Here is a 26,324-nt window from a genome sequence, read left to right as displayed (position 1 = left end):
GCATACAGATTGGCCTATAATTTGTAGACTTAGTCTTACCCCCCCACCTTTGTGAAGTGGAACAAATTTTCCCGCCATCCATTCCTTTGGGACTCAGCCTGTTTTAAGACTCATTTTAAATGTGCCAAAGGTGCCATTAATTCTATAGAGCATTCTCTCAAGGCAAATGGCAATACACTGTCAAATCCCACTGCTTAATTAATATCAAGTTTACTTAATTCCTCATATATTTCCTACTCATTCACCATCAGTCCCTCATCTGCTATACCTTCCACACTCCAACTTCTGATATTGCTATCACTAAGATAAAACACACTGTAAATTGATTATTGAATAATTTAATTGCGTCCTTCACACTGGTTACCAATTTGCCAGTGTCATCAACTAGCATTATCCTCCCATAGTCATTTTTCCTTCTATTTGCCTCATATCAAAAGAATTCCTTAGGATTTTTCTTAGCTTGATTGGCTAACTTCTTCTGATACTGCACTTTTGCTGCCTTTACCAACCAAGTTACTTTCCTGGCCTGCTCTTTGTACCCTTCATACAACTGATCATTACCAACATTCAGCTTCTGCTGCCTAAACAGTGCCTTCTTCCAGATTTCACACTTAATCTCTTCATTCATCCATTTTACTCCTACCTTGTTTAGTCTTTTCACTTCTGGAATATACTCAAACAGTGCTGTTAAATAGCTCTTGATCAATGGCAATGCAGCATCTATATCCTTCCCACTCAACTTCTCTTTCCATGCTATAGCTCCCAGTTGTCTCCTAAGCTTTCCATAATTCCCAGCCTTTTAGTTCCACATATATCCCTTTTTGATAGAAGTTCTAATGTGACTGGCTGCAATCCACCCGATCACTTCATGGTCACTCTCGCCAACCGGGTGAAGATTAGACACTCCATTCACAATTACATCCTCTGATGATATAACCAGATCTAAGACTTAATCCTCATGTGCTCTGTTACATGCTGCCTAAGATTACTATTACTGTCCCTTAAGAACTCAAGAAATTCATTCTTCTTATTCCCTGATGCTATCTCTTCATTCCAATCAATATTGCTGTAGTCTGAAATCCATAATGATCACTTTTTGCTTGCTCACTAAGCCAAGTTGCCTATACATTTCTTTGTCTGCACCTTCTGCATTCCCTGGTCTGTAGCAACTATCTCATTCTATCAGCCTCCACTTCACACTATACTTTTTTGAAAATTATGGAGACAACTACTGTGTTTGAGTAAAACATTAGTTTAATATAACTAAACTCTACATTCGACGTTTCAACCTTTATATCAAGATCATCTTCTGGAGCATATGCACTATATACAGAGAACAAGCTATACTACAATCAATCTGGTTTGTTAAAGTTACTGACCAACCGTTAAAACAATTGTTGGCCTGACCTCTAGTGACAAAAAAATTAATAAATAAATAAAAATAAAATAAATAAATAAATAAATAAAATAGAATACATATCAATGCTAGAGTCCTATTATTAATATTATCTGTTGGTTTCAGAATTACATTGGGCACAACAACAGGTCTACACACACACACACACACACACACACACACATACATTTACAATATGATTATGCATGTACATTCCAACCAGTTGGTATGGAATGGTTTCTAATACTAGCTAGAAGTTGGCTAGAGTCCTGACTTATGCTGGATCTTATGTATTAGATAGGCTGAATGTGTGCCATCCAGATTCTTGGAATGTTCATGCCGCCATTGTTGTTGATATTTGGGTGGGTTATCAGAATTTCGTAGGCTTCTTTAAATTTCCTTTCATACCAGGTTTCTGTATGGTGTCCAGTCGATTTGGTGTAAGGTGTTTAGCGTGTGATCTGAGAGGCCTGCATCACCAAAATGGTTATATTTAATGTATCTTATGTGTTCTTTCTTATGTATAGGGATTGTACGTCCTGTTTCACCAATGTACGGTAAGTTACAGGTGCAGTGGATGCAATAGACTCCAGGATGTGCCAAGGGGAGGAGAGGATCCTTAGAGTTAAATATGGTTTTAAGTTTAGTAGGTGGCTTAAAGGTGGCATTGAGGTTATAATGGTGTAGGATTCTGTTGATTTTTTCTGATAACCCTTTAATGTATGGGATTGCTATGGTTTTACTGTAATCTAGGTTCTCTTTTGTTGATATTTTATGGAGTATTTTATTGATAGTATTTTTATTATAGCCATTATTTATGAATGTGTCGCTGATGATTTTTAGTTCTTGCTTCAGGGCTTGCTAGTAGCTTGCCCCTTCAGGGCTTGGTAGTTGTCTCCATAATTTTCAAAAATGTACTCGGATCACCGTACAAGCCTAAAAGAAAGGATTCACACTATACTGTTTCAAAACCACTGCCACTTTTTTCCCCTTGTATCTCGACCTTGTACAGACATAATTTCCCCACTATCATCAGCAGAAGCACCACCGCCTCCTTTCTTGCCTTTCCTATTTTTACAAAAAAAAGCATCATATCCTTCCATTTCTATTCCTATCAAGATGCCATTCTCATTCATCTATATTTCAGTTATTCCAGCTATTTTCAGGTATATAAACTCAATCAACTTCCCAAATGACTCATTCCAAAACTATTCAGATGCAGTCCATCGCTCTTATACAGTTCTGCTATTCATCCCTTAAACTTGCCCTGCACATTCACAAACTGCAATCTTTTCTCTTCACACATTTCCACTAACATTCCATTCAAGATCTTTCACTCTCCTCAATAATCTCCTGATATCCAATCTCACATTCTATGTATGTCCAACCATAACCACCAACTCCGTAAACAGGGTGATTGAGGTACTGGAGATGGGAAGTACACAAGCACCCTGTTTATTCTCCTTCCTGGAAAGCATACTTTGTGCACCATCTCATCCACCACACATATTTTAAGATAGAATCTCTCTATAAGTAATTTCTCTCTATAAGTTTTCAAGTAATTCACTACTTCTTCTCCACTATTCATTCATTTTATTCTTCTGCACTCTTCCATTTGTATCCATCATATGTTTAATTTTATTCTGTATATGCCTCATTTAATTTTTCATCTTTCAATTATTTCATTCTTCAACTTTCAGGCACACTTCTGCTTCCATAATTACACCAGGTTTTCCTTTTTTTATTCATTTCCATATTCATAATCACATTATCTACATTCATATTCTCACACTCACTCTTCTGGCTACTATTCTTAGTCTTACATCTGTCACTGACTTTCACCTTACATCTGGAATTCTTCACTTCCAGTTCCCCACTTTCATTCAAATCACTGCAATACATTAACATATCACACTTTCTTCAGAACCTCATTTCTCTTGTTTAATCTCTCAACTTCTCATTTACTACTCAAACACCATTCCTGTCTGTTCTAATTCATTTTATTCATAGGATTTTACATAAATGCAGTAATTTGTCCATGGTGGATTTCATTTCATTCAGTAAGAATTGTCTGACAGATCCAGCTGTATTGAAATATTAATGCAGAACAATTAAAAAAAATACAAAAAATTCAAATAAATTTCAGTATTGCATTTCAATGAAAAGAAACACAAAAGTGTTTCTTTTTGCTTTAAGCTTCGTTTACTGCATTTCCAATACTTCAATGCATGCAGTCTATCCATTGTTTTTGTTTACCAACTGGTCTTTTTATATCTGGTTTCCAGCCTCTTGTTACTTGAACTATTCCTTTTGATCAGTAATAATGCTAAAAATCAATTTTAGATAATGAAACCTGCTTGACTAAAATCTGTGATAATCAAGAATAATGCAGATTAACAGGTATCACCACAAAGTTATTTTTAGCTGATAAAAACTAAATAAATAAATAAAAATCACTGTGAAAGAGTTTGTACCAAAGAACATCAACATTCAATGGAAAAGGAAAATAGCCAGAGGTACATCAAAACAATTTTGATAGTATACAAAATATAAAAAGCACTATATCTTTAATAGCAAACCCAAATCAAAACAAATTTTATTAAGTTATATATCAAGTAATTTTTCTCTTCTAAATTTACTATGAAAATAGAAAACAGAACACCAACTTTACATATTCCATGTCCACTGCAAGGTTTTTCCATGCCTCCAAAACAAGGTTCACAGTCTGGGCCAAAATGATTTTCTGGGCAACATACTAAAAATAAACAGAATAGTTTAAATCACTAATCATAACAGTATTATATCTCAAATAAAATTTACAGAGCAATTTATTTGCAATCTAAAAATGCATCTAGAATAAAATCTTGAAATAAAATATTTCCATATAAGTGTATCTAAAACTTACATTAAAAATAAAAAAAATTACTGAACAATAATTAATTTTTAATAGTTCATGTTTCTTAATAGAAATCACACAAATATGATAAAAGTATATAATAATAAAATAAATAACATAATAAAGTATACAGTATCACACAAATATAAATAAAAATTTATAAACATAATGATAAGTACAGCAGAATCAAATAGCACATTAAGCTCAGTTAAGAAAACTTCTGTAGCTAATGCTGTATTATTGTTGGAAGAAGTTCAGTGATAAAACTTCTCTGCGAGATTAGTTTTATTTTATATAATACTGGCAAAAAAAAAAAAAAAAAAAAAATGGATGCATTTCAATGAAAAGAAACACAAAAGTGTTTCTTTTTGCTTTAAGCTTCGTTTGCTGCATTTCCAATACTTCAATGCATGCAGTCTATCCATTGTTTTTGTTTACCAACTGGTCTTTTTATATCTGGTTTCCAGCCTCTTGTTACTTGAACTATTCCTTTTGAATGGTGATTGCATTCCAATCTTCTCTTTTTTTTTATCCATGTGTTTGTGGATTGTAATTGACATTCTTCGTAAATCTTTTCATTTTACCGTATCAAATTTTGTTTTATTCACAATACAAGAAAATTTCTTTATCAATATTAATTGAAAATGAATTCTCAGTAATTACCAAGGTGTTAGCAAATTAAGGTTCTGTAGTGAATTTTATGTAAATACAGTTAAGGAAGGAAAAATGGTGGTGAGAACAAGATCGACCATACATGCAGTGCAAAAATCGAATGTTGTGAGTGCTGTGAATTTTTCAACGATGGTTCACTGTTGGGAGTGTAGTATGCATGTTTTGGGGAATATGAAAAATGTGTTTGTTGAGGATTGAACAAAAGAGGTGAGAGAGAGAGAGAGAGAGAGAGAGAGAGAGTGTGTGTGTGTGTGTGTGTGTGTGCATACGCAGAAAGAGTGATATTTTTATAGACAGTGGGGAGTTAAATGATTCAGGAATGAGAACAGAAGATAGAAAGCAGGGAGGACATAAGACTGAAAGACTGAGAATGGTATAAGCCAGAAGGTAGAGTAAGAAAATATGAATGCTGAGAATATGAATGTGAATACAGAAGACATTGAAAGAATAAAAGCACGTGTGATTGTGGGAACAGAAGAGAACATGACTGATGGGGAAAAAGCAAGAATGACTGTGGGAATGGAAAACAGCATTGAGTGATGGAGCAAAGCCATATTTTTTCCAGTTTTATGACATAGGAACAAAACTGTAGGATTTTATCCTAACTTGGTTCGTGTTCTCATGGCCAACCCTTCTCTCCTCATCAAGTTGAAGCACCATTTTGCCTTTCCTGTGAAATCAACAATGTTCATTTCTCTTGCAAACCTTTTTGCCTCATATTGAATAAGCTTGGTTGACACACATATCCCACTCTGGCAGTGCTCCATAATCCAAGTCTTAAGCCTCTGCTCCAAGTTTAGCCATTTTGCTAGTTTTCCTCTTAAGGCCCTCTTCTTTTTGGCATCTTGAGTAGTTGTTCTTGTTTTCTCCACTCAATGGGAGGAGGTCCAAACTGTCTCTCTGAAGCTTTATTTCCATGTTCTTTTGCATAACTGATGACTTTTAACTTGAATTTTGAAGAATATGACCATCATTTTTTATTTTCGGACATTTTTATGGACTAGTGCTCAAAATATTGTTATTGTTATCCCACCAATGAGATTGACATATGAATGCTTTCAGAGTTCTGATTGGTTTATTCAGAATCAGCCATTAATGATGTCAATCAACAGAGTTAACAAAGGCTAGTGATTGGCAGAAGCCTGTTCACGGAAACAAGGTACTGGAAGTTTCACCACTGCAACGGTGGGTCTCTCAACTGGTTATCCCCCCCACCACACGTATAAGACTACTCCCAATTTTTGATCTAAAAATTTTAGAAAAAAGTATCATCTTATACATGGAAAAATACAGTAATTACAATAACTTCCAATGTTACAATGTATAAGTCTTTGGTTTCTATTTAGTACACTGTGTGAACAAATGACCTTGGAAAACTCCTTAAGCAATCTAACAAACGTATTCCCTTGTAAGACATGGAGGAAGCTTGCCATAAGTCTGCTTCTTTCTTCTCTTTTATTTTTAACCTCATCTATATGTTCTGTTTTATGGATTCAGAAATTTGACCCACATACACTTTTCTGCAAGAACAAGGAATCTTGTAAGTACCAGGATGTTTGTGGAATGAGACGCTGTCTTTAGGGGAACATCAGAAACTTTGTAAGGTGTTAAATAGTTTGAAGACTATTCTAATACTGGCTGATTTTAATAACTGGGCTATGTTGTTGTACTGATGTACTGCCAGTATAGTAAGAAGACTGTCCCTTTGTAACTGATTTCCAGGTTAACATAGGACAGTTCATTGGAAAATAAGTTTCTTTAGTACCTTCTTAGGTAGCCATTTTGAAGGAACTGATGAAACAGGATCTGAAGTTCTTCTTTCTTTTTTTATCATTCTTAAGTATATTTAAGGCTCTATTTTTTAAGGTTCTGATTATATCTAATTTTTGTTGAGGGTGATTGGGTTTGTTTTGTGTAAGTCTCTAATGTTAATCCTTTAGCAATGTTTTTGCTGACATGGATATCTAGGAATGGTAATTTACAGTCTTTTTACATTTTCTAATGTAAATTTGATTTTTTGATGCCAATTATTCAGGAACTGTAGAAAATTTTCTAGATCTTTCTGAGTGCTTCCATATAATAAAAAATATCATTTGGAAATGTGGAAATGAAATGAAAACTATGGAAATGTTATTTTCAAACGAACCATCCCATGTTACCCCAGAAATCAATTACAAAGGCAGGGTCTCTTTATCAGATGTTAATTATTAATTATTATTAATTTAGACAGTTAATTATTATTAACTAGCTAACTCATCTAAATCTGAAAATTCAGCATAAAGGTTCTAAACATCTGAGTCTTTCAGACCAAAGAATGCTGGCACTACCAAATGTGCTATGAAGATTCTTTAGGCATATTATACTACACTGATGTCTCTCAATTGTTTATCTTTAAATAACTGAACCTTGAATTGAGTTAGTGTGCCAAATGACTTCTGGTACAGTATCATGCAACTGTAGTTCAGTACATGATCCTTCCATTATGTGATCAGCAAAAGACTTCCCAGTGTGGCTAGAAATATATATCCAGAAGCTTGCAGGATATGAAATTTAGCTTTAAAATAAATAAACTGCATGTTCAATGACATCCTTTCACAGCATGTTCACGTTTATTTCTAATTTTCAACATATATTGCCTCAAGTATTGTGGTTTCTCACTTGCTTCTGATGAAAAACCAATGCATCTGAAATAGTGTTGTCAAGTACTTAAATTCTATAAATGGACTAAATAAAAGATATGTACAGTGACTCTTTGGAGTCTGTGTACATATTTTGTCATTTTTTAAAGCAGAATGACCCAAAAAATTCAAATGAAAGGTTATAAATGCTTCTTGATCACTGTGTGCTGAAGAGCTAACACTGTTATTTCACTTCATTATTCATTTAAAGTAAAAGCTGAATCCATTCATACAAGACTGCAGGATTTTGGATGTAACATATTATTCAATATTATACTTTAACTGTTAATGGAATAAATTATTTAAAATAAAGAGCATCTTCAATTAGCATTGAACATTAGGCATTCCCAAGCTCATAGTTTTAATTTTTCTGACATCTCAGTGAATTCTATGATAATCATTAATATTTATAACAAAAGAAATATTAGTATATCCCCCCACCATCAATGTAATCACTGTAGGGAAGCATTTTATTCAGATACTTTCACTTATTTGCAGATATCTACATGCTAACAATATCATTAGCCAAATAACATACCTTAATGCAATAGATTTTTAATTATTTACTATGTCTAAATTTTAATAACATAATGCATCCACAGAATCATACCTTTCAAAATATTAATGCACAAGTATTGGTAAATATCAGTAAACTGTGTTTTCTTCTTAAACCACCATTCCTCTATAACTGCTTCATGTTCCTCAGCAAGTCTGTGACACTAAAAATAAACACTTTTTTGAATTATTAGTTGAAATGATTGAAAGGGGGAGAGGAACTCTCACTATAGCAAACTTGTAGGGACTGCAGGAATTCTAATGAAATTTCATCAAGTTTTAGTACACTAATGAATTTTTTTTTTTGAATGGCACTGTACTATGGGAGTTTGGATGGGAATTTTCAGTCATTTGTTACAGTAAATGAGTTTCTTATGGTGATGTTTGCTGTAGTGAGAATTGAATACATTTAGAATATAGGTATATTTATACACACATACACACACACACACACACACACACACTTGACTGTCATCCTCCTTAGAAGTGAATCTTTGATCATTAGTGTTACATGTAGTTGATTAAATCTTGTTAATGTGGAGGTGACATCAACTATCCTTTACTAAACAGTATTCCCTGCTTCAAATTCCTAGGAGTCATAATTTCAAATTTTTACACAAATGTTGAAAAGAAAAGAAATCAATTTGTTGTTATAGCAATAGTTGTATTTAAATTTTAGCAATGATGATGTTTTGTGATATTCAAAATGGAATATTTGTTAACTAATATTTAATTAATTAAATAGTTTATCATTTTGCTGGGGCAACAAGTTTCTCTCTTTTAATTTGGAAAAAAAAGACCATACTTGGTGTCATGAAGAGCTCCCATTTTATCTAACATTAGCTTGATGATGGCAAATGTGACACAGGTTTCTAACCTTTCACAGAGTAGAGGTATCATCATGTAAAAAAACATTCTTCTTAAACTTAACCAAAGTTAGCAAAAGCAGCTTATAATGTTTGTAAAAGGGAAGATTTAAATAACTGAATTAAAATAATTGAATTGAGAGATTATGGAGAAAATTCTGTGAAGCCTCAGCTAACCTTCATAATTTAAATAAAAATAATTACATGCCCATTTATAAGTTTTGGGAAACTTTATCTTTTAGTATTCCAAATTCATCTGAATAATTTATGTTATGTTTCACTCGCTTATCCTCACTGTATTATCTCTGACTTGAATATTATATTCAAACTTATAATGATTACGAATTATTATTAAATTAATATTAAAATTAATTATCACACCTATCTCTCTGTTACACATTTGCCCACTGGCCATGTTTCAGTGATAGCTAAGTGACTCAACTGAAAGCTCAGACAGGGATTACTATTACAAATTATTTATTTTACATGAGTCAGTAAGGTCTCTGTTTAATTTTTTTATATATATTTCAGTATCAATTTCTTCTACTAGCCAGCATATCTGCATACAAGACATGCCACATGTTAAGCAGTTGGTGTGAAAGATTTGAAAAGAGTAACAGGGATGAAGACTCATGACATGACTGATGCTCTATATGTAAACAAGTAGATAAGGTGGATGGATATGATTGTCATGGTCGGAACTAATAACTTGAAAGGAGATAAGTTTGGAATGCAAGAGAGAGAGAGAGAGAGAGAATGCCTGAAAGGAGATAAATCTGGAATGCTTTTGAGTGAAGCAAAAAATAGAGATAGAGCAAAGAGTTAAGATATTGTGTTTGCTGCCAGATATGACAAGAACCAGCTGAAGTAGAGAGGTGCGATATTGCAAATGAATCAGTGAATGGATTGTGTGTAGAAGAAATAATGTACAGCATGTTGATATTGGGATGATTCTGAGGGTAAAAACGATTTGTATACTTGTAGGATGAATATATTTGAATAGGTTTAGTGTTGTGTTTGGAGAAATTGTTTTTCAGTAAACAAATTAAATGTGAATAGTCAGGAAAACTAGATGTGTCTGTGTAGTTTTCTTTCTGGTTCTGTCCAGAAAGAAAAGTGAAAACTAAAAACTCCACAATAATGGAGATAAGAAAGAGGAATCAACTCAAACTTCCTCTTTGAACTGATCATATTTTATGATTGCCAGAATACTCATCAGCCTAGTGATTAGAGAGGTAGATGAAGAGATATCAGTGTGATGATATACCAGGACCGGCAGAGATGAGTTGGATATCATCAAGAAAGATAAATGGTTGTAAATCATATGGTCAGGGCATGACACCAAGCACAAAGCAGGAGTAGGTTTCCTTCTTAACAAAAAAAAAGCTAGAAAAGGCACTGTTAGGCTACAAACCAGTTGATGAATGAATCATAGTAGCAAGGTTTCAAACAAAACTATTTAATACATCAACAGTCCAGATTTATGCACCCACACCTGACAGGATAGATGAGGGTATTGATTTATTTTACAAAGAGCTGACAGAAACAATACCAAAGCAAGATGTACTAATTATTGAAGGAGATTGGAATGCCAAAGTTGGAATAGATAATGATGGTTGGAAAAGCATCATGGGAAAATATGGTGTTGGAGAAAGAAATGAACAAGATGAAAAAATGTTAGAATTTGCTGTGGATCATGAGATGATAACCTGTAACACAAGATTCCAGCAAAAGGAGTGTAGAAAATGGATGTGGCGATCAAATGATGGGAAAACCAAGAACATGATTGATATGATTACAATTAAAAGAAGATGGATAACATCAGTATAGCATTGTTGAACTTTTCAAAGAGAGGACAGATTTGGATCATAGTTTGGTGATTGCAAACATCAAGTTGAAATTGAAAAGAAAATATGAAGCCCATCATCAGAAATGAAGAGATACAGCAAGAATAAGTGAAGCAGAAATAGGAAGAAGGTACAGAACAGTTGGAAGTTTTTTTTCACTTGGTTAAACTATAATAAATTTAGTTTAATCCTTTATCCAACCGTGAGCAAACAAAGTTTTGCACCTAAAGTATCTTCAGGTGTATAGGTAAAGACCGGTTTCGACCTTTATTGAAGTCTTGTTGGCGGGAGCCAGACCCAGAGGTAGTGATAAGGTGGAAGTAATGGAGAAGTCATATTTACCTATACGAGTTGCCAAAAGGTATCTCACCTTGTTATTAAATTACTTATCATTAAAAAAATTCTGGATTTAGAGAAAGATGTTTGTATATACTGTGTAAATAAATATGTATAGGTAAATATGACTTCTCCATTACTACCACTTCTGGGTCTAGCTCCCACTGATGAGATCTCAATAAAGGTCAAAATCGGTCTGGGTAGTGGCCCTTCCCTTAATGAATAGCATTATACATGTCTGCAAGGAGATGTGTTTTGCATTATGGGAGATACTAAGACAAGTATTGATGAGAGCTTGGTCCACCTTTACCATGAGTTGCCTCAGTCCTGAAGATACTTCAGGTGCAAACTTTGTTTTCTTACACTTGAATAAAGGATTAAACTAAATTTATTAAAGGTACAGAACAGTGTTAGAAGAGAAACTTAAAAGTGTGGACAAAGAAAAAAAATTTGAATCTAAAAGTGAAAGGAGTAATGAAGGCAATAGTAAATACAGTTGATGAAACAGTACCAGAAGAAGAGAAGATCAAGAAGAAGTGGATTAGACAAGAAACAGTGAAGTTAGTACAGGAGATGAGAATTATTATTATTATTATTATTATTATTTGACACCTCCAGGGAGTCCAAAGACTCATCGAGGGAGAGTGTGCCAACAGCATCGAACGATTGGCTCCCTTCCAACTACTAACCGCGCTCAAACTTACTTAACTGAGCCATTAGTAGCAGAGGCTCTACCAATCGGCCAACCTTTGTCGGAATGTTGAAGATAAGTAGGGATACATCAGAACAAATAGATTAACAATATAGAAGTGTAATGAAGTGAAAAAAGCAGTCAGAATGGATAAGATGAAATGGTTAGAAGCCCAATGCAATAAAATAGAACAGCACTATGGAAAGCATAAAAATAAAGGTGTACAAAATGATCAGAACCATTAATAGAAGGTGGCAACCAAAAGAGACCACACTTAAAGATGAAAAGGGCAAAGTATTGATGAATAAAGATAAAATTGTACAGCAGTGGACAAGATATACTGTAGTGAGTTATATGAAGGAAAAACTAGATTTAGATAGCGATTGGAAACTGATTGAAGAATTGAAGCAGATATCGCCACCAGGTAATGAGTATTATATGGACATTTTAAGAGGAGAAATAGAAAAAGAAATAGGACAGCTAAAACACAACAATAGTCCTGGTAATGATAACATCACTGGAGAAATGATTAAATATGGTGGTGAAAGTATGGTTACAGGAAATGCACCATGTAATATGGAAAGAAGTAAAAATGCCAGAGGAGTAGGTGAAATCAATTTTAGTGACATTATACAAGAAATTCAAATAAGTTAGAATGTAAAAATTATAGAACAATTGCTTCGACAATCACCTTGGTAAGGTAATGATGATAATATTGACACAAAGATTGAAAACACGATTGGAAGCATACCTTGCAGATGAGCAAGCAGGATTTAGGAAAGATAGAACTATAATTCAACAGATTTTGACAATGCAGTTAATAGCAGACAAAGCTAGGAGAAAAAAACAAAAACATATATACAGTGATGCCTTGGTTAACAACGGTAATCCGTTCCAGGATTACCGTCGTTAGCCAAAACCGTCGTTATCCAAGGCGCGATTCCTCATAAAATTTAATTGAAAATCAATTAATTTGTTCTGGCTCCTCCCCACAACCATAGTACATATTAAAAATGCAGATAAAACTCATTTAAAATGTCATAAAAATATGATAAATATCATTTATTTATTATACAGTAATATATGTATTTGCTACAAAAAAATTAACATCAATAAAATGAATTGTTCACGAAAACAGTTTTTAATTATCAATCTTCACCAGAAGGCCAATTGAGCTCACTTCGGAGTTTTTTTGACAGATGGACCTGTAAAAAACATGTCTAGGGTTATTTGCTTTTGCCTCTTTTTTAAAATGTTTCTGAAAAACTGTATGGACTTTTCATTAAATATATCTGCAGTTCTGATAACCTCAGATTTGTTTGGATTCCATTTCATAGCAACATTCTGAACTTCCTCCAACTTTGCCAAAACATTTTTGATTTCAGCAGTCGTAATTTGTTCTTTCTCTCCATCCTCATCTTCAGATGAAATTTCCATTTCCTTTTCTTCACATTGCTGCTTGAAAAGTTCTTTTAGCTCGTCAATAGTCAGTTCTCGGTCATGCATCTCCAATAGTTCTTCAACATCTTCTTCCTCTACTTCCAAGTTAAGATCATGAGTAGTTGCCACAATATTCTTTATCAATTTGTGTCCTTCATCTGAAGTTTCTTCGTTACCAAAGAAAGGACACAGTTTCCTACATTTCATTGCTACCTCTTGCCAAGCCTTTATAATTAGCCTAATTGCTATGATAATGTTGAATTCTTCCTTCCAAAATTTTCTTAGGGTTATGTTGGTAGCCTCACACATTTCAAAGCACCTGGTAAAAGGTGCCCTTGTGTAAAGTTCTTTAAAATTTGCAATTATCAGTTGATCCATAGGTTGAATCAGAGATGTAGTCTTGGGAGGAAGAAAAATCACCTTGATAAAATCTAATTCCTCTAATTGCATAAGAGAGATTCTAAGACTACGGTAGGAAATTATAGACCAATCAGTATCTCAGGGGTGGTGGTAAAGTATTAGAAAAATTGGTAAAAAAGAGAATTCAAGAATGGGTAGATAAAAATATGAAACTGTATGAGGGTCAACATGGCTTCGTGAAGGGTCAGTCATGGCTTAGTAATTTACTAACTTTTTACAATAGAGTAACAGCTGAGTTCGATAAAGGAAGGCTACATGATGATTTTGCAAAGGCATTTGAGAGAATATCACATGAAACACTGTTATGCAAATTAGAACAAATGGTGATGGATATGACACTGTTTAAATGGATAAGAGGGTGGCTGCTGAACAGATATCAAAAAGTGGTATATGGAGGGGCAGAAACAAGGTAAAAGCAGGTGACTAGTGGTGTGCCACAAGGTTCAGTGCTCGGACCATTGCTTTTTAATTTATACATAAATGATATAGGAAATAACCTGAAAGGAAATATTCAGTTGTTTGCTGATTATATGAAATTAGGTAGAGTAATAGTTAATCAAGGTGATGTGGAGAGTTTGCGGGACGATTTAAATAGACTGTTAGTATGTGTAAAAGATAATGGGTGTCAGTTTAATGTCGAGAAATGTAAAGTTATGCACTTTGGAATAAATAGATTACACACCGTTTATCATATTGATGGCACTGTACTCCAGGAAATAAAGCTAGAGATTTAGGCAGACAAAGAGTTAAAGTTTAGAGGACATATTGCTAAGTTAGCAGATAAGATTACTTGGTTAGTGAAGAACACATTAACAAGTAGAGATAAGGAAGTTGTAATTCCTCTTTATAAGGCCTTGATACGCATACATCTGGATTACTGTGCTCAAGTCTGGTCCCCTGGCTTTCTTGGGAATGTTGAAGCGGTGGAGAGGATTGGAGGCGAGTGACCAAAATGGTGAGTGGGCTGTGGAATGTGCCCTATGAGGACAGATTGAAGGTGTGTGGATTGCAAAAGCTGGTTGATAGGAGAAAAAGAAGGGATATGATAGAAACATTTGAGTTGCTTACAGGATTTTATAGGATAGATGTAGGGGAAATCTTTCAGCATTTGGTTAGAGGGACAAGAACAAGGGGTCATCCCTGGAAGTTGAATAAAGGTGTGGTCAGTAGGGGTGTGAGGACTAGATTTTTTGCATGGAGAGTGTTGAATGAGTGGATGGGTTGCCAGAGTCAGTTGTGAGTGCTTCAGACTTCATGAAGGTACCCGTATAATAATAATAATATTAAAAGATGTTTATAAGAATGCAGTTGCAGCAGTCAGAATAGGTGATGATTTGGGGAAATGGTTTAGAACAAGCAGAGGCACTAGACAGGGAGACCCGATATCACCATTTTCATCGCACATTTAGAAAGAGCAATGGATAAAATGAAGGAAGATGCAAAAGGAATATCAGTACATGGGGATGAGAATTAACAATCTGAGATTTGCAGATGCGCATTGTTATTATTGAAGAAGACGAAAGAGAGCTACAAAAAACATTGAAACTGTTAAATGAGGAAGGGAAGAGATTTGGACTTGTTATGAATTCAGAAAAAACAAAGATAATGGTATTTGGTGAGAAGAACATGAAACAAAAGATACAAGTGGATGGAACCAATACAGCAAATGTAGAACAATTCACATATTTGGGAAGTAAAATGACATATAATTTGGACCGTAAAAAAGAAATATAAAGATCAGAATTGCAAAGGGAAGAACTTGTTAAAGGAAGATTCTAAGAATAGGAGGGGTACAGAAAATCACAAATGAAGAGCTCTATCAGAAGATACAACCAAATGAGAATCTAATGCAGAAGATCATACAATGGAAGCTGCAATTATTGATAAAGACCATACAGAGAATGGATAGACGACATAAAGGACTGGTGTGGAATGGGTTTACAGAAACTGCAACGCTGTGCACTGGACAAAGAAAGGCGGAAGAAGATAGTGAAGGAGGCATCAGACACCAACGGGCAGTGAGCCCATGGTTCGTGATGATGATGGCGGTGATTAGCTATTATGTGTATACACTAATGCCAGAAGCATTAGTAACAAAAGCATGGAGTTCCCAGCAGTGATGAATTGACTAAAAATTGTTACAGGAGCAGAATGTAATGGAATCAATTTATTCAAGAATGACAGACAAGAATGAAGGGTGGGGCAATGTTGCTAATGAGTGCAAAGAAATTAAATCCAATCAAAGTATAAATCTTCAATGGTGGTAACTGTACAATACAAAAATGTATTTGAGCCTGTTAACAGGGCAAAATATACAAATGGTGCTGCTACAGACTAGGACAATCTGAACAGGGCTGTAAACTACATAAGACAGATAAACCTTATGGATACAAGGAAGACTGTCAATAAAGTTGATTCCAACTATGCAGATAGTCTGGAGAGAAGAAAAATGCATAAAAGGAACACTAAATCTAGTAATGGTGATCTAAAAATCAGTCTATTAATGAGGTAACTGTTATGTTTCCAGTTGGTGAGAGTGATCATGTAGTTTTGATTTGGAAGGTAGTTAACCTTATGCATAAGGGCCTCATATGAGGACACATAAAAATGATGTCCTCAGATGAAGACATCATTTTTAACATATACAGGGCACAAATTTAGCAAAATTAATGAATTCATGGTAATACTGTAAGATTAAATGGTACTGTATCATCATTATAATATTTTATAAATGAATATAAAAATTCATGCATGAGAGGATTAATAACGGTAATAGTTAATAATAGCAACTGGCAAAATCTGATATTCAGAAAGAACTTAACAGTGAGTGACAGTTTAATTTATTTTGGAGGTAGCAAAGGGAATTTAAAAAGATTGTGTAAAAATTTTATAAGAAATCAACTCGTCTTCCTCATATGCATCAGACTGAACTGCCAGTTAACCAAATAACTAAGCTTTGTATAAACATAATTAATGCTATAATAAAGCAGTTAATGCTACCTATACAGTCTATATCTATGAAATGTATTTGCTGGTCATTTTTCTATTTTATGGATGAAAAATCAGACTTTCCAAGAATAAGAAAAACCCATCTCATCCATATGAGATTAACCTCACCTATGGGTTGAAAAGCTCTTAATAAAGGTTCTTCACATCCTAGAGGGGAATCACACATCATTTTTTTAATAAAAAAATTACATGTATATCCTTTTTTGAATATAATAATAGTGCATTAGTGCCAGAGATGAGGTATAACCAGATAAATCAGCCAATGTGATCTAAAAATTAAACATGGTTTTATCGTGCCATTTAAGCTCTGCAGTGAGCATATGATGATCTGATACTAGGCAATGAAAATCACTGACCACCTTTAAAGACTCCCTGATATTTCATAAAAAAAAACAGCTAATCCCTTTTATTCCCATATAGGGAGTAGGCAAGGCCGTTTTAGCCCTATCTAACTTTTGGAGACCGAGTGCACAGTTCACTCTCCACTGGCAGCCAATCAGAGACAGCTGGCCCAAGGTTATCGCTAATTAAGCGGCACGCAGTGAAGAGAGAGACGGCCCAACAAGTGCAACCATCTCGTGGTCCCTAACCCTAGCACAATATATTTAATGTCTGAAATACTGTGGGTTCTACGGTCAATTTTCTTGAGTTTACAGGACAAAAAACCTGCTTGCCCATGCCAGAGATCGGCTAACTCGGGAACCGGTCAAAAAAAGACTTAGAAAAATTTCCTCTAGTCACCGACTAGATTCGAAACCAAAAAGTGTGATCAAGCGCTGTGGTGTGCAAACGCCACATGTCCAATATTTCTAAACTGAAAACCAAGTTGTTTGGGGGGGGGGGACCCTTATCTTTTAAAAAAAATTTTGTGACCCAGTCTAACATAAATAGAGAGTACACAAAATATATTAATTTTCCAGATAATCCTCCATTATTAGAAATGTCAGCTTAGAGAACATATGAAGTAACACTTTTTTACATATGCACAGAAAAGGGGATCTCTCAGCACTAAAACTCTGGCTTGCACAGCATACCAAACCATAATGCTGGTTTTTAAAACAAGTGTTTCTGACCAGAATAAAGGCAGTCAATTTTAAATCTTGTTTTCATTTTTGATAGATGTGAATCACACCTATCAACTAAATAAATATGCTTATTATTTTTTTTTTTTTTTTGACTTCCTCCCAACAAAGAGACATGCATCTTACTGGTTGCAGCCCAAAAGAACATTTTAGCTTTATTAGTAGACATTAGCTTTATTTTATAAATAAAAAAAGTTTCTAAGAAAGAAGGATGTTTGTATCAATTTTACCTGTTCCACTCCTCTTTCTACATCAGAACATAGCTTTTCCTGGATTTCTACCAATCTGATTTCACTGAATGAAAGAATGGAACAAAAGCATAAGATCTATGAAATTAGAAAATAAAACTAGTATGATAATAGAAAAAAACAGAATATTCTTTAAACATGCATTTTAACACTAATAAATATTTCACAAATTAACATAATAACAGAAAGAAAATAGTGAATAACATATTTAATAGCCATATGTTTCAACCTGAAAAATCACAGGTCATCATCAGTGGCATCAGGTAGTTGAATACAAAGTAGAACAGAACAATGGATTATTTAAAACAGTAAAGAGTCATGTGATGTTATACACAGAACAATGCAAAGGAATAACTGAAGAAACATAGCATTATAATGAAACATAGTATTATTAAATGTTTAAAAAATAAAAATTAATGATGTGTGATTACAATAAGACTCTCCAATATCTGATAGTGAGAGGCAGTCATTCTGATTCAGGTTCAGATGGTAGTGTAAGACTTTGGCACTTTCTTTAAAAAAATGTTTGAGTTTATGATTGCAATGATGGTGTAAGCATGTGTCAGACCATACGATATTATAAGCAACATCAATTCAATGTTGTGCAAGACCAGATTTCTCAGATCTCCTATTAGCAATGTAAGACTGGTGTTCTTGCATTCTTTTCTCCACTGAACATCCATTACATATGAAGTAAGAATGGTAACAGTCACAGAACTTGGTGGATACTAGGAACAGTGAGAGGGGATCTTTTATCTTTGGATGATAAGTATCACGATGATAGTTTATTTAATTTTATTTTATTTTATTAATTAAACTATTAAACAATATTAAAGGAACATTCATAAACCAATCCCATCAAAAAGTCATATCACCAACAAACAATACATACAAACCAAGCTAGAAATTTTTCACTAAAAACTCACTTGCACATCCACTTTACTAATATCTGTGGCATTAACGCAAACATAAAATGATGTTCACCACCACTTGCAGTCTTCCAGACCAGAAATCCTCTTCCTGAGAGGAAACCCAGATTGCAACTATACTGCTGTCCAAAACCTAAGGACGAACACTATTTCTGAAGATTACAACTGTAAATTCAGATGAATCAGCTGGTGGCAATTTGTATAACTGACAATTTCAAGTAGAAAGTGGGCACATTCAAATTTTCGAATCATGTGCAAAGGAATCACATGATAGTACTCAACAGAATAAAAGGCAAAAGGCATTGCTAAGCGAATTGTATTTGAAGGAAGCTCTTTTTGTGAAGAAATAAAGTTGCAAACTTGGATGTCTTGTAAAATGTCTTAAAGACATCATCTAAATGATTTCACACACAGAAGAATTATTGGAAAGTTTGAAGAAAGCTTTCCAATAATCCAATAATAATTTACTGATATTGACAGAGAGTTTGGAATTTAACATAGTGTTGAATCCAGGCTCTCGGCAGCTTTTTAAACCAATGGAATGTGTTTCAGCCATTTGTTAGAAGGTCACTCTACCATGGAGTATGAAGACAGATTTTTGGTTATAACAGCAAAACATGATCAATGTAACCTGGCAGGTCAGCTCCATTCAAGCACAGGTAAGCAGATATCTTGAAAAACCATGGCAAGACGTTTGCAACAAGTAGGCCTATATCCCCCACCCCAAAAAGCCTGTAGTCTGCATCCTGGCACATTTTCAGGGTGTTGTATCCATAAAAACTGGACAAGACATCAATAGGCTAATGTAATCTTTACAGATGAGAGTCATTTTAGTCTTTCCTCTGCTTCTAGACAACATATGATCTATCATGAAAGTGGTACAGCTTACCATCATAAGAATGTTATTATTATTATTATTACTATTATTGTACAGGCATCTCCATGGAGTCTGAAAACTTATTACAGGGAAACCAAACTATCCAAACAATCAATCATACCTCTCCTTGAACCCATTAACAGATAAAGCACTCATAAGTGACTATGGCAACCCATTCCACTCATTCAAAACTCTCCAAGCAAAAAAAAATCATCCCCACACCTCCACCTTGACTAGAGGAGCAGAACAATGGATAAACACTTGTTCTGCCCGCCTAGTCAAGTGTTGAAACATTTCCCCTGCATCGATCCTATAAAACCCTTTAGGTAACTTAAACATTCCTATCATATCCTCCCTTTTTTCCCCTATCAACCAACTTCCTCAATCTATCCTCATAGGGAACATTCCACAGACCACTCGACACTCTTTGTTGCTTGCCTCTGAATCTTCTCCACCACTTCCTCACCCCTCAAAAAACCAAGACATCAGACCTGAGCACAGTAATTCAGATGTGGATGTATCAGGGCCTTACAAAGGGGAATAACAACTTCCTTATCTCTAATTGTTAGTGTGTTTGAAAAACAGCCAAGTAACCTTATGAGCTACCTTAGCAATACGTCTGCTAAACTTCAACTTCTGTGTTCTACTACCATCACCACCACCAAATCCCTAGCTCCATCTCTTTCCTGGAGTACAGTTCCATCAATGTGGTACACGCATGTAATCTATTTATCCCAAAATGCATAACTTTACATTTCTTCACATGAAACTGACCCATTATCTTTTGCCCATACTGAGAGTCTATTTAAATCATCCTGCAAGCTCTCCACATCACCTTGATTCACTTTTACTCTACCTAATTTTTCATCATCAGCAAACAACAGAATATTTCCTTTTAGGTTATTTCTTACATCATTTATGTACAAATTAAAAAGCAAATGGTCCGGCACTGAACCTTGCAGTACATCATTGGTCATCAGCTTTCATCTGGATTCTGCTCCTTCACATACCACCAGCCACCCTCTTATCCACATAACCAGTATCATATCCATCCCCATTTGTTTTAATTTGCATAACAGAGTTCCATGTCGTATTCTGTCAAATGCCTTTGCGAAATCCAGCAGAAACATTATTTCCAACTCAGCTGTTACTCTATTATAAAAATTTAACTAAGGCATGACCTACACCCTTCACAAAACCATGTTGCTTTTCATACAGTATTATATCTTTATCCACCCATTCTTGAATTCTCTTTTTGACCAATTTTTCTAATACTTTTACCACCATGCCTGAGATACTGATTGGTCTGTAACTTGGTACTGCAGTTTTAGAACCTCCCTTATGCAAATCAGCTAGATTCCCATAATCTGACTTTGCCTTCGTGCCATGCTAGTCACCTTTCTTGCTTGAGCTTTGTATCATTCATGAGTTTGCTGGTCACTTTCCCCTTATATACCCTCCACAGCATTTTCTTCTTCTGTAGCTCACGCTTAATGATATTACTCATCCATCTAACTCCTATTTGATTAACCCTCCTTACCTTAGGTATACACTTTAATACTGCTTCCTCTAGATGATCTTTAGCTATCTCCCATGCACTACAAACATTCTTGCCTTGCAGTGTTTTATGCCATGGCACAGATTTTAGCTTCCTCTTAGGCTTGTCATAATCATCTGTCTTGTAGTTCCATATATACCCCTTCTGGACAAAATATTCCTCCTATTTTACAATCTCCTAAGTCAAGACTGCATGGTCACCATAATCAAGGTGGCAACAGGGCCACCTTGATTATGGATAGCTCTCTGATCCTGTGATCAGGTCCAATACTCTCACTCCTGTAGTTCCACCATAACATGCTGACTCAAGTAATTATCTCTGAGTAGGTGTATAAATTCTATTTCCTTCTTGCCATATGATCTTTCTTCCTTCCATGTCATATCTCCATAATTGAAGCCCCTATAATAATCACTCAACCCATATTTATTGTACTAATTTGCTGATGCATGTCTTCCAGATCATCCATGGAACTCCGTGGCCTATAGCAACAGCTAATTGTATATTATGTCTTACTGGCCTTGATTTCACAACCAGACTGTTTCAAATGAACAGCCACCCCTCCCATCTACCTCCTATATTTTTTGGCAGCAATTCATCTGCTATCATCAGCAGTACTCCTCTCCCATCTTATCTTCTCTATCTTCCCTGAAGATACTAAACCTTTCACATTTGACCCCTGTAACTACATCATCTGCTATGAGCCAAGTCTCACTAATGCCTATAACTTTTGGTGTGGTCGCACTAACCAATGCCAAAAACCTCCTCCCTCTTGTTCCTGATACTTCTGCCATTAGTATATAGAAATTGCAGCATCCCTTTAGTTTCCCGCCCCCACCACCACCTTTACTTTCTGAATTGACTACCATATTCAATATTTTTGCTTGAGAGACTAGATTCGGCACTTGGTCATTCTCACACTCGCTCGCCTCATTGGTGCCTTCACACAAACTCTCCTACTTCCACTCTAATTGCTTAAGTTTTCCTGAAATTGTGCTTCATCATGCTCGGTGAACAACATTATCTCTAGACACCTAACACCAAAACCATTTAGATGCAGTCCACCAGCAGTATACAAATCCTTCTTTCCATCAAACATAACACAGATCCACAAATCCTACATCATTCCTTCTGCACAACCTACATACTGATTCATTAGCTATCAATGCCCTCCTCCTCAGTTCACCTCTACCATAGCATGGCAGGGGACTTACAATCTTCACCTTCTTGCTCTTAAATTTTGCCTCTTCTAAAAACTCCTTTACATCCACCCTCATAGAATACTCCTCACCTCTCAAATTATTTGTGCCAACCAAGACAATCACTTCCTTTGCCTTATATTTTTGCATCCAGATGACATGACTAATATCATGAATTTTTGCACCAGGGAAACACGATATTGTCACACTTTCATTAAGTATTCCCCTGATCATTGAGTCACTGTAAATAATTTTCTCTTTAACATGTTTTTCTTTTTTGTTCAATCTGTCTTTATTACTACTTCACACTGCCTGCTTCTTTCTCTTGCTGCTTCTGCAATTTTTCAATTTTGCACTTTGTTATGTGAAGGATAACATTCAAGCATGCTGTTTCTTTATTTATCTCCATTTCATTCTCCTCTATTTCCACAGCCACACATTAGACATTTAATTCCGATATTTTCTATCCTGCCGTTGATACTGTCCACTCTACTAATATTTGTTGCATACTCGTCACTAACTTTTGAAACATTTAATACACAATCTTTCTCCAGTTTCAATTTTCTTCCATATATCCTTTAATTTTCTTGACGAATACATTTCACACACACACACACACACACACACACACACACACACACACACACACACTGCACTGCAGAAAATCTCACAAATTCAAGGGATAGATACAGCAATGCTGGGGTCATGGTGTGGGGAGGCATTATGCTTAATGGATGCACCAAGCCACAAGTGAGGAAAAAGGGACTATGATTGGTGAACAATATTGCAATGTTTAATTGTTCCGTGGTGCTGTAGGTGAAGAATTCATTTTTATAGATGACAATGCCATACAAGCAGTGGAGATACTTCTCGGGAATGAGGATTAATCAAATTGAGTGCCCAACATGCTCCTCAGATCTCAACCTCATAGAACATGTTTGACATAGTAGGGTAGACATAATGCTGCTCGAAATTTTCCTCCAGAAAACAAACAAGGCCTTAATCTTGCTCAGAAGTAAGAGTGGGCCAGTTTGCCTCAAAACCTCCTGAATCACTTGGTGCTAAGCATGGTATAAAATATGTCCATCCCGAGCGAGCTGCATTGCGGTTTGGGATGGACATATTTTATTCTGAAATGTCTCTCCACATGGTTTTCTGTGTGCACTGTACATTAATTCCTTAACTATGTCCTTAGGAAATTTGCAACTTTTGCTAAAAAAAGTATTGCAATTTAATTTTACGAAATTTATAACATATTTTGTGTAACATAATTTATTAGTATACTGGCAATAAATTTATGTCCATATTTGGATGGAGTGATGAAAATTTTTTCACATACATGTAAAAATGTAGTTCGTCCCTAGCTTATGAACACCAGTGTACATCTCCTACTGTCCACATCCAGTGCCCAAACTATACATTTCACGATTCTTTTTTTTGCCACAAGAATGGCACCTGTGCCTTTGTGAATCTAACATAGCCTGCCAGAGAATGGCCAATTTAGAATCACTTGTTTTTGACATTTTCAGGCTCAAGGTTTCCTTGCCCCATTTAGTAACATTCATTTGTTGCATTTACTAGTCTCCAAATACTGATGACCATTCTGACCTCTTCGCATTCCTTGTCATGAAACTCGACCATGTACAATCCAGCTATCCATATAATATCCATATAGTGAGGTCATCTTCCTGGGTAACCTCAACATCTACAATTCCAACTGGTTCCCCTTATTCCAACACCACTGACCAAGCTGGACAAGAAGCAGAAGTCTTTGCATAAGTAATGACCAAACACATATTGTACACCCATCTACTTGAATTCCCAATAACCCGCTTCAATCTCCAAATACTCTGGATCTTTTTTTGATTAGTTCTCCTTCCAGATATACTGTAGAGGTCACCTCTCCTCTTGGCATAGAATACCCTACCCCACCCACTCCTAATCTTATGTCCTCTGGCACTATGAAGGAGCCAACTGGGACGACCCTTGGAATTTCTACTTGTTCTTTCCTTTGACTATATTTTCCACTTAATTAACCCTAACACCTGCTGTGAACGAGTTACAGAAATTATTCTCGCTAATGTGAAGACCTTCATCCCCAATTCAAGGCATAATCCTCATCTGCTTTCCAAATCCTGGTTCAACCAAAAGTGCACCAAAGCAGTCGAAAAAAAAGCGGATGAGTGGATAAGGAAAAGAGTGATGCTAGGAGGTCAGCTTTATCTTTGGGTATAGTAACAGTGGCGCTATCACGATGAGTGAGGAGTGGAAGTGCAGGAGAGCAGAAGGCATGGCTTCCATTTGGACACGAGACAAGATTTTTGCTGTTGATCTCCATGAAATCAGATTTTGATCTGTTGATGACTGATTTGCATATGTTGCATGTTTTGGTGTAGGCAGAATATGAAGCTGGAGTTCTTGAAGCAAGCCACTTGCAGTAAGCTATATTTTTAATTAATTAAAATTAATATGACAATTATTAACTGAAGAAACGGCCATGAAGAGTCCACTCTCTCCCATTCTTGTCAACTTTCAGCGTAAGGTGTAGATGGTGTAAGGGTCTCAGCCAATTGTAATGTGTTCTTCAGTGAGAGAAAATGCAATGCAATGGAAAAAAGGAATATGAGGGTGAGAGTAGATACAGACTGAGGCTCAGAGGCATATTAAAGCAGTTTCAGAAGCTACTTAGAACACTGCCAACATAATGAGAAGGAAGCCAAGTTAAACAAAAATGTCATTGTACTGTTGTTGTATAAATTATAAATCAGGTGGTATATGAATAAACTGTGCACAAGTCTGGTCATCCAAAATATCTAAATACTACATGTTACCGTACTACCATATGTGAATAAACCATGTACAGACATGGCTATCGAATTATTCAATGCCAGAGAAAGATACTAACGTAGATCCAAAAATGAATAGCCTTAGTTATTTGACATTTGATGATGACAAACAGACTTAGAAAGCATGAACTGTACAACTTTCACTATAACAAATACTGCTATAACAAACTTTTGTGTTATATGAAACTATTGACAAGTTATTGTTAAAACCCCATAACCTCAATGTGGCCCTAAAACAAAACAATAAAATAAAATAAACTACAGAAACTATTCCTGGCATCTCTACAAGTTTGCTATAACGAGAATGAAGGGAATTATTCTTAGAGTAGGAGACATGGATATAATGAAAATCTTTTTTTGGAAATGTCATTAAAAACAGGAAAGATGAGAAAGGGAATGAGAAGTAGATTTGTACAAAGAGAATATCAGGAATGCACTACACCAAAGCATGTTGCAAGTGTGAACAAGTTTAAGGCATATTATGACAGATGTTGCCAGGCCGGTGGGATTTTCCAAAATGCATCTACTGATTCCAACCAATGTGTTGATAACAATAAAAACATTAATAATTATTACTTATATTTTTTTTTTCAACCCCTTCTTTTTTTTTTTTTTTTGGCCTTACTATATTCTTCTTTCATCTATTGCATTATTTTAAACTTTAATTCAACATTATATGTTAATCATTTTCTCTTGATCAGTCTCGTTTCTTTTATTTCTTTAGTTTTGATTACTACTATTGTCACTGTCAACAAGATATAATTTCTCTTTGAAAAAATTTT

General features: G+C 35.1%; 1 protein-coding gene across 4 annotated transcripts in view; it reads right to left on the bottom strand.

Moving 5' to 3' along the window:
* Positions 1–26,324, bottom strand: part of LOC150108893 (cysteine-rich with EGF-like domain protein 2) — a 94,814-nt gene that overhangs the window by 47,069 nt on the left and 21,421 nt on the right. For all 4 annotated transcript variants that reach the window (XM_090410760.1, XM_090410752.1, XM_090410768.1 and 1 more), the window contains exons 4-6: positions 18,119–18,182; positions 8,253–8,361; positions 4,063–4,151 (exon numbers count right to left, since the gene is read on the bottom strand). In XM_090410760.1, the coding sequence (XP_090266886.1) occupies positions 4,063–4,151; positions 8,253–8,361; positions 18,119–18,182 (262 nt within the window). The remainder of the gene's footprint in view (positions 1–4,062; positions 4,152–8,252; positions 8,362–18,118; positions 18,183–26,324) is intronic.

This window comes from Typopeltis vanoorti, chromosome 2, assembly GCF_054136105.1.
Source record: "Typopeltis vanoorti isolate ZY-2024b chromosome 2, IOZ_Tvanoo_1.0, whole genome shotgun sequence".
Lineage (NCBI taxonomy): Eukaryota > Metazoa > Arthropoda > Arachnida > Uropygi > Thelyphonidae > Typopeltis > Typopeltis vanoorti.
The sequence above is the reverse complement of the archived record's forward strand: the minus strand, read 5'-3'. Positions and strand labels throughout refer to the sequence as shown.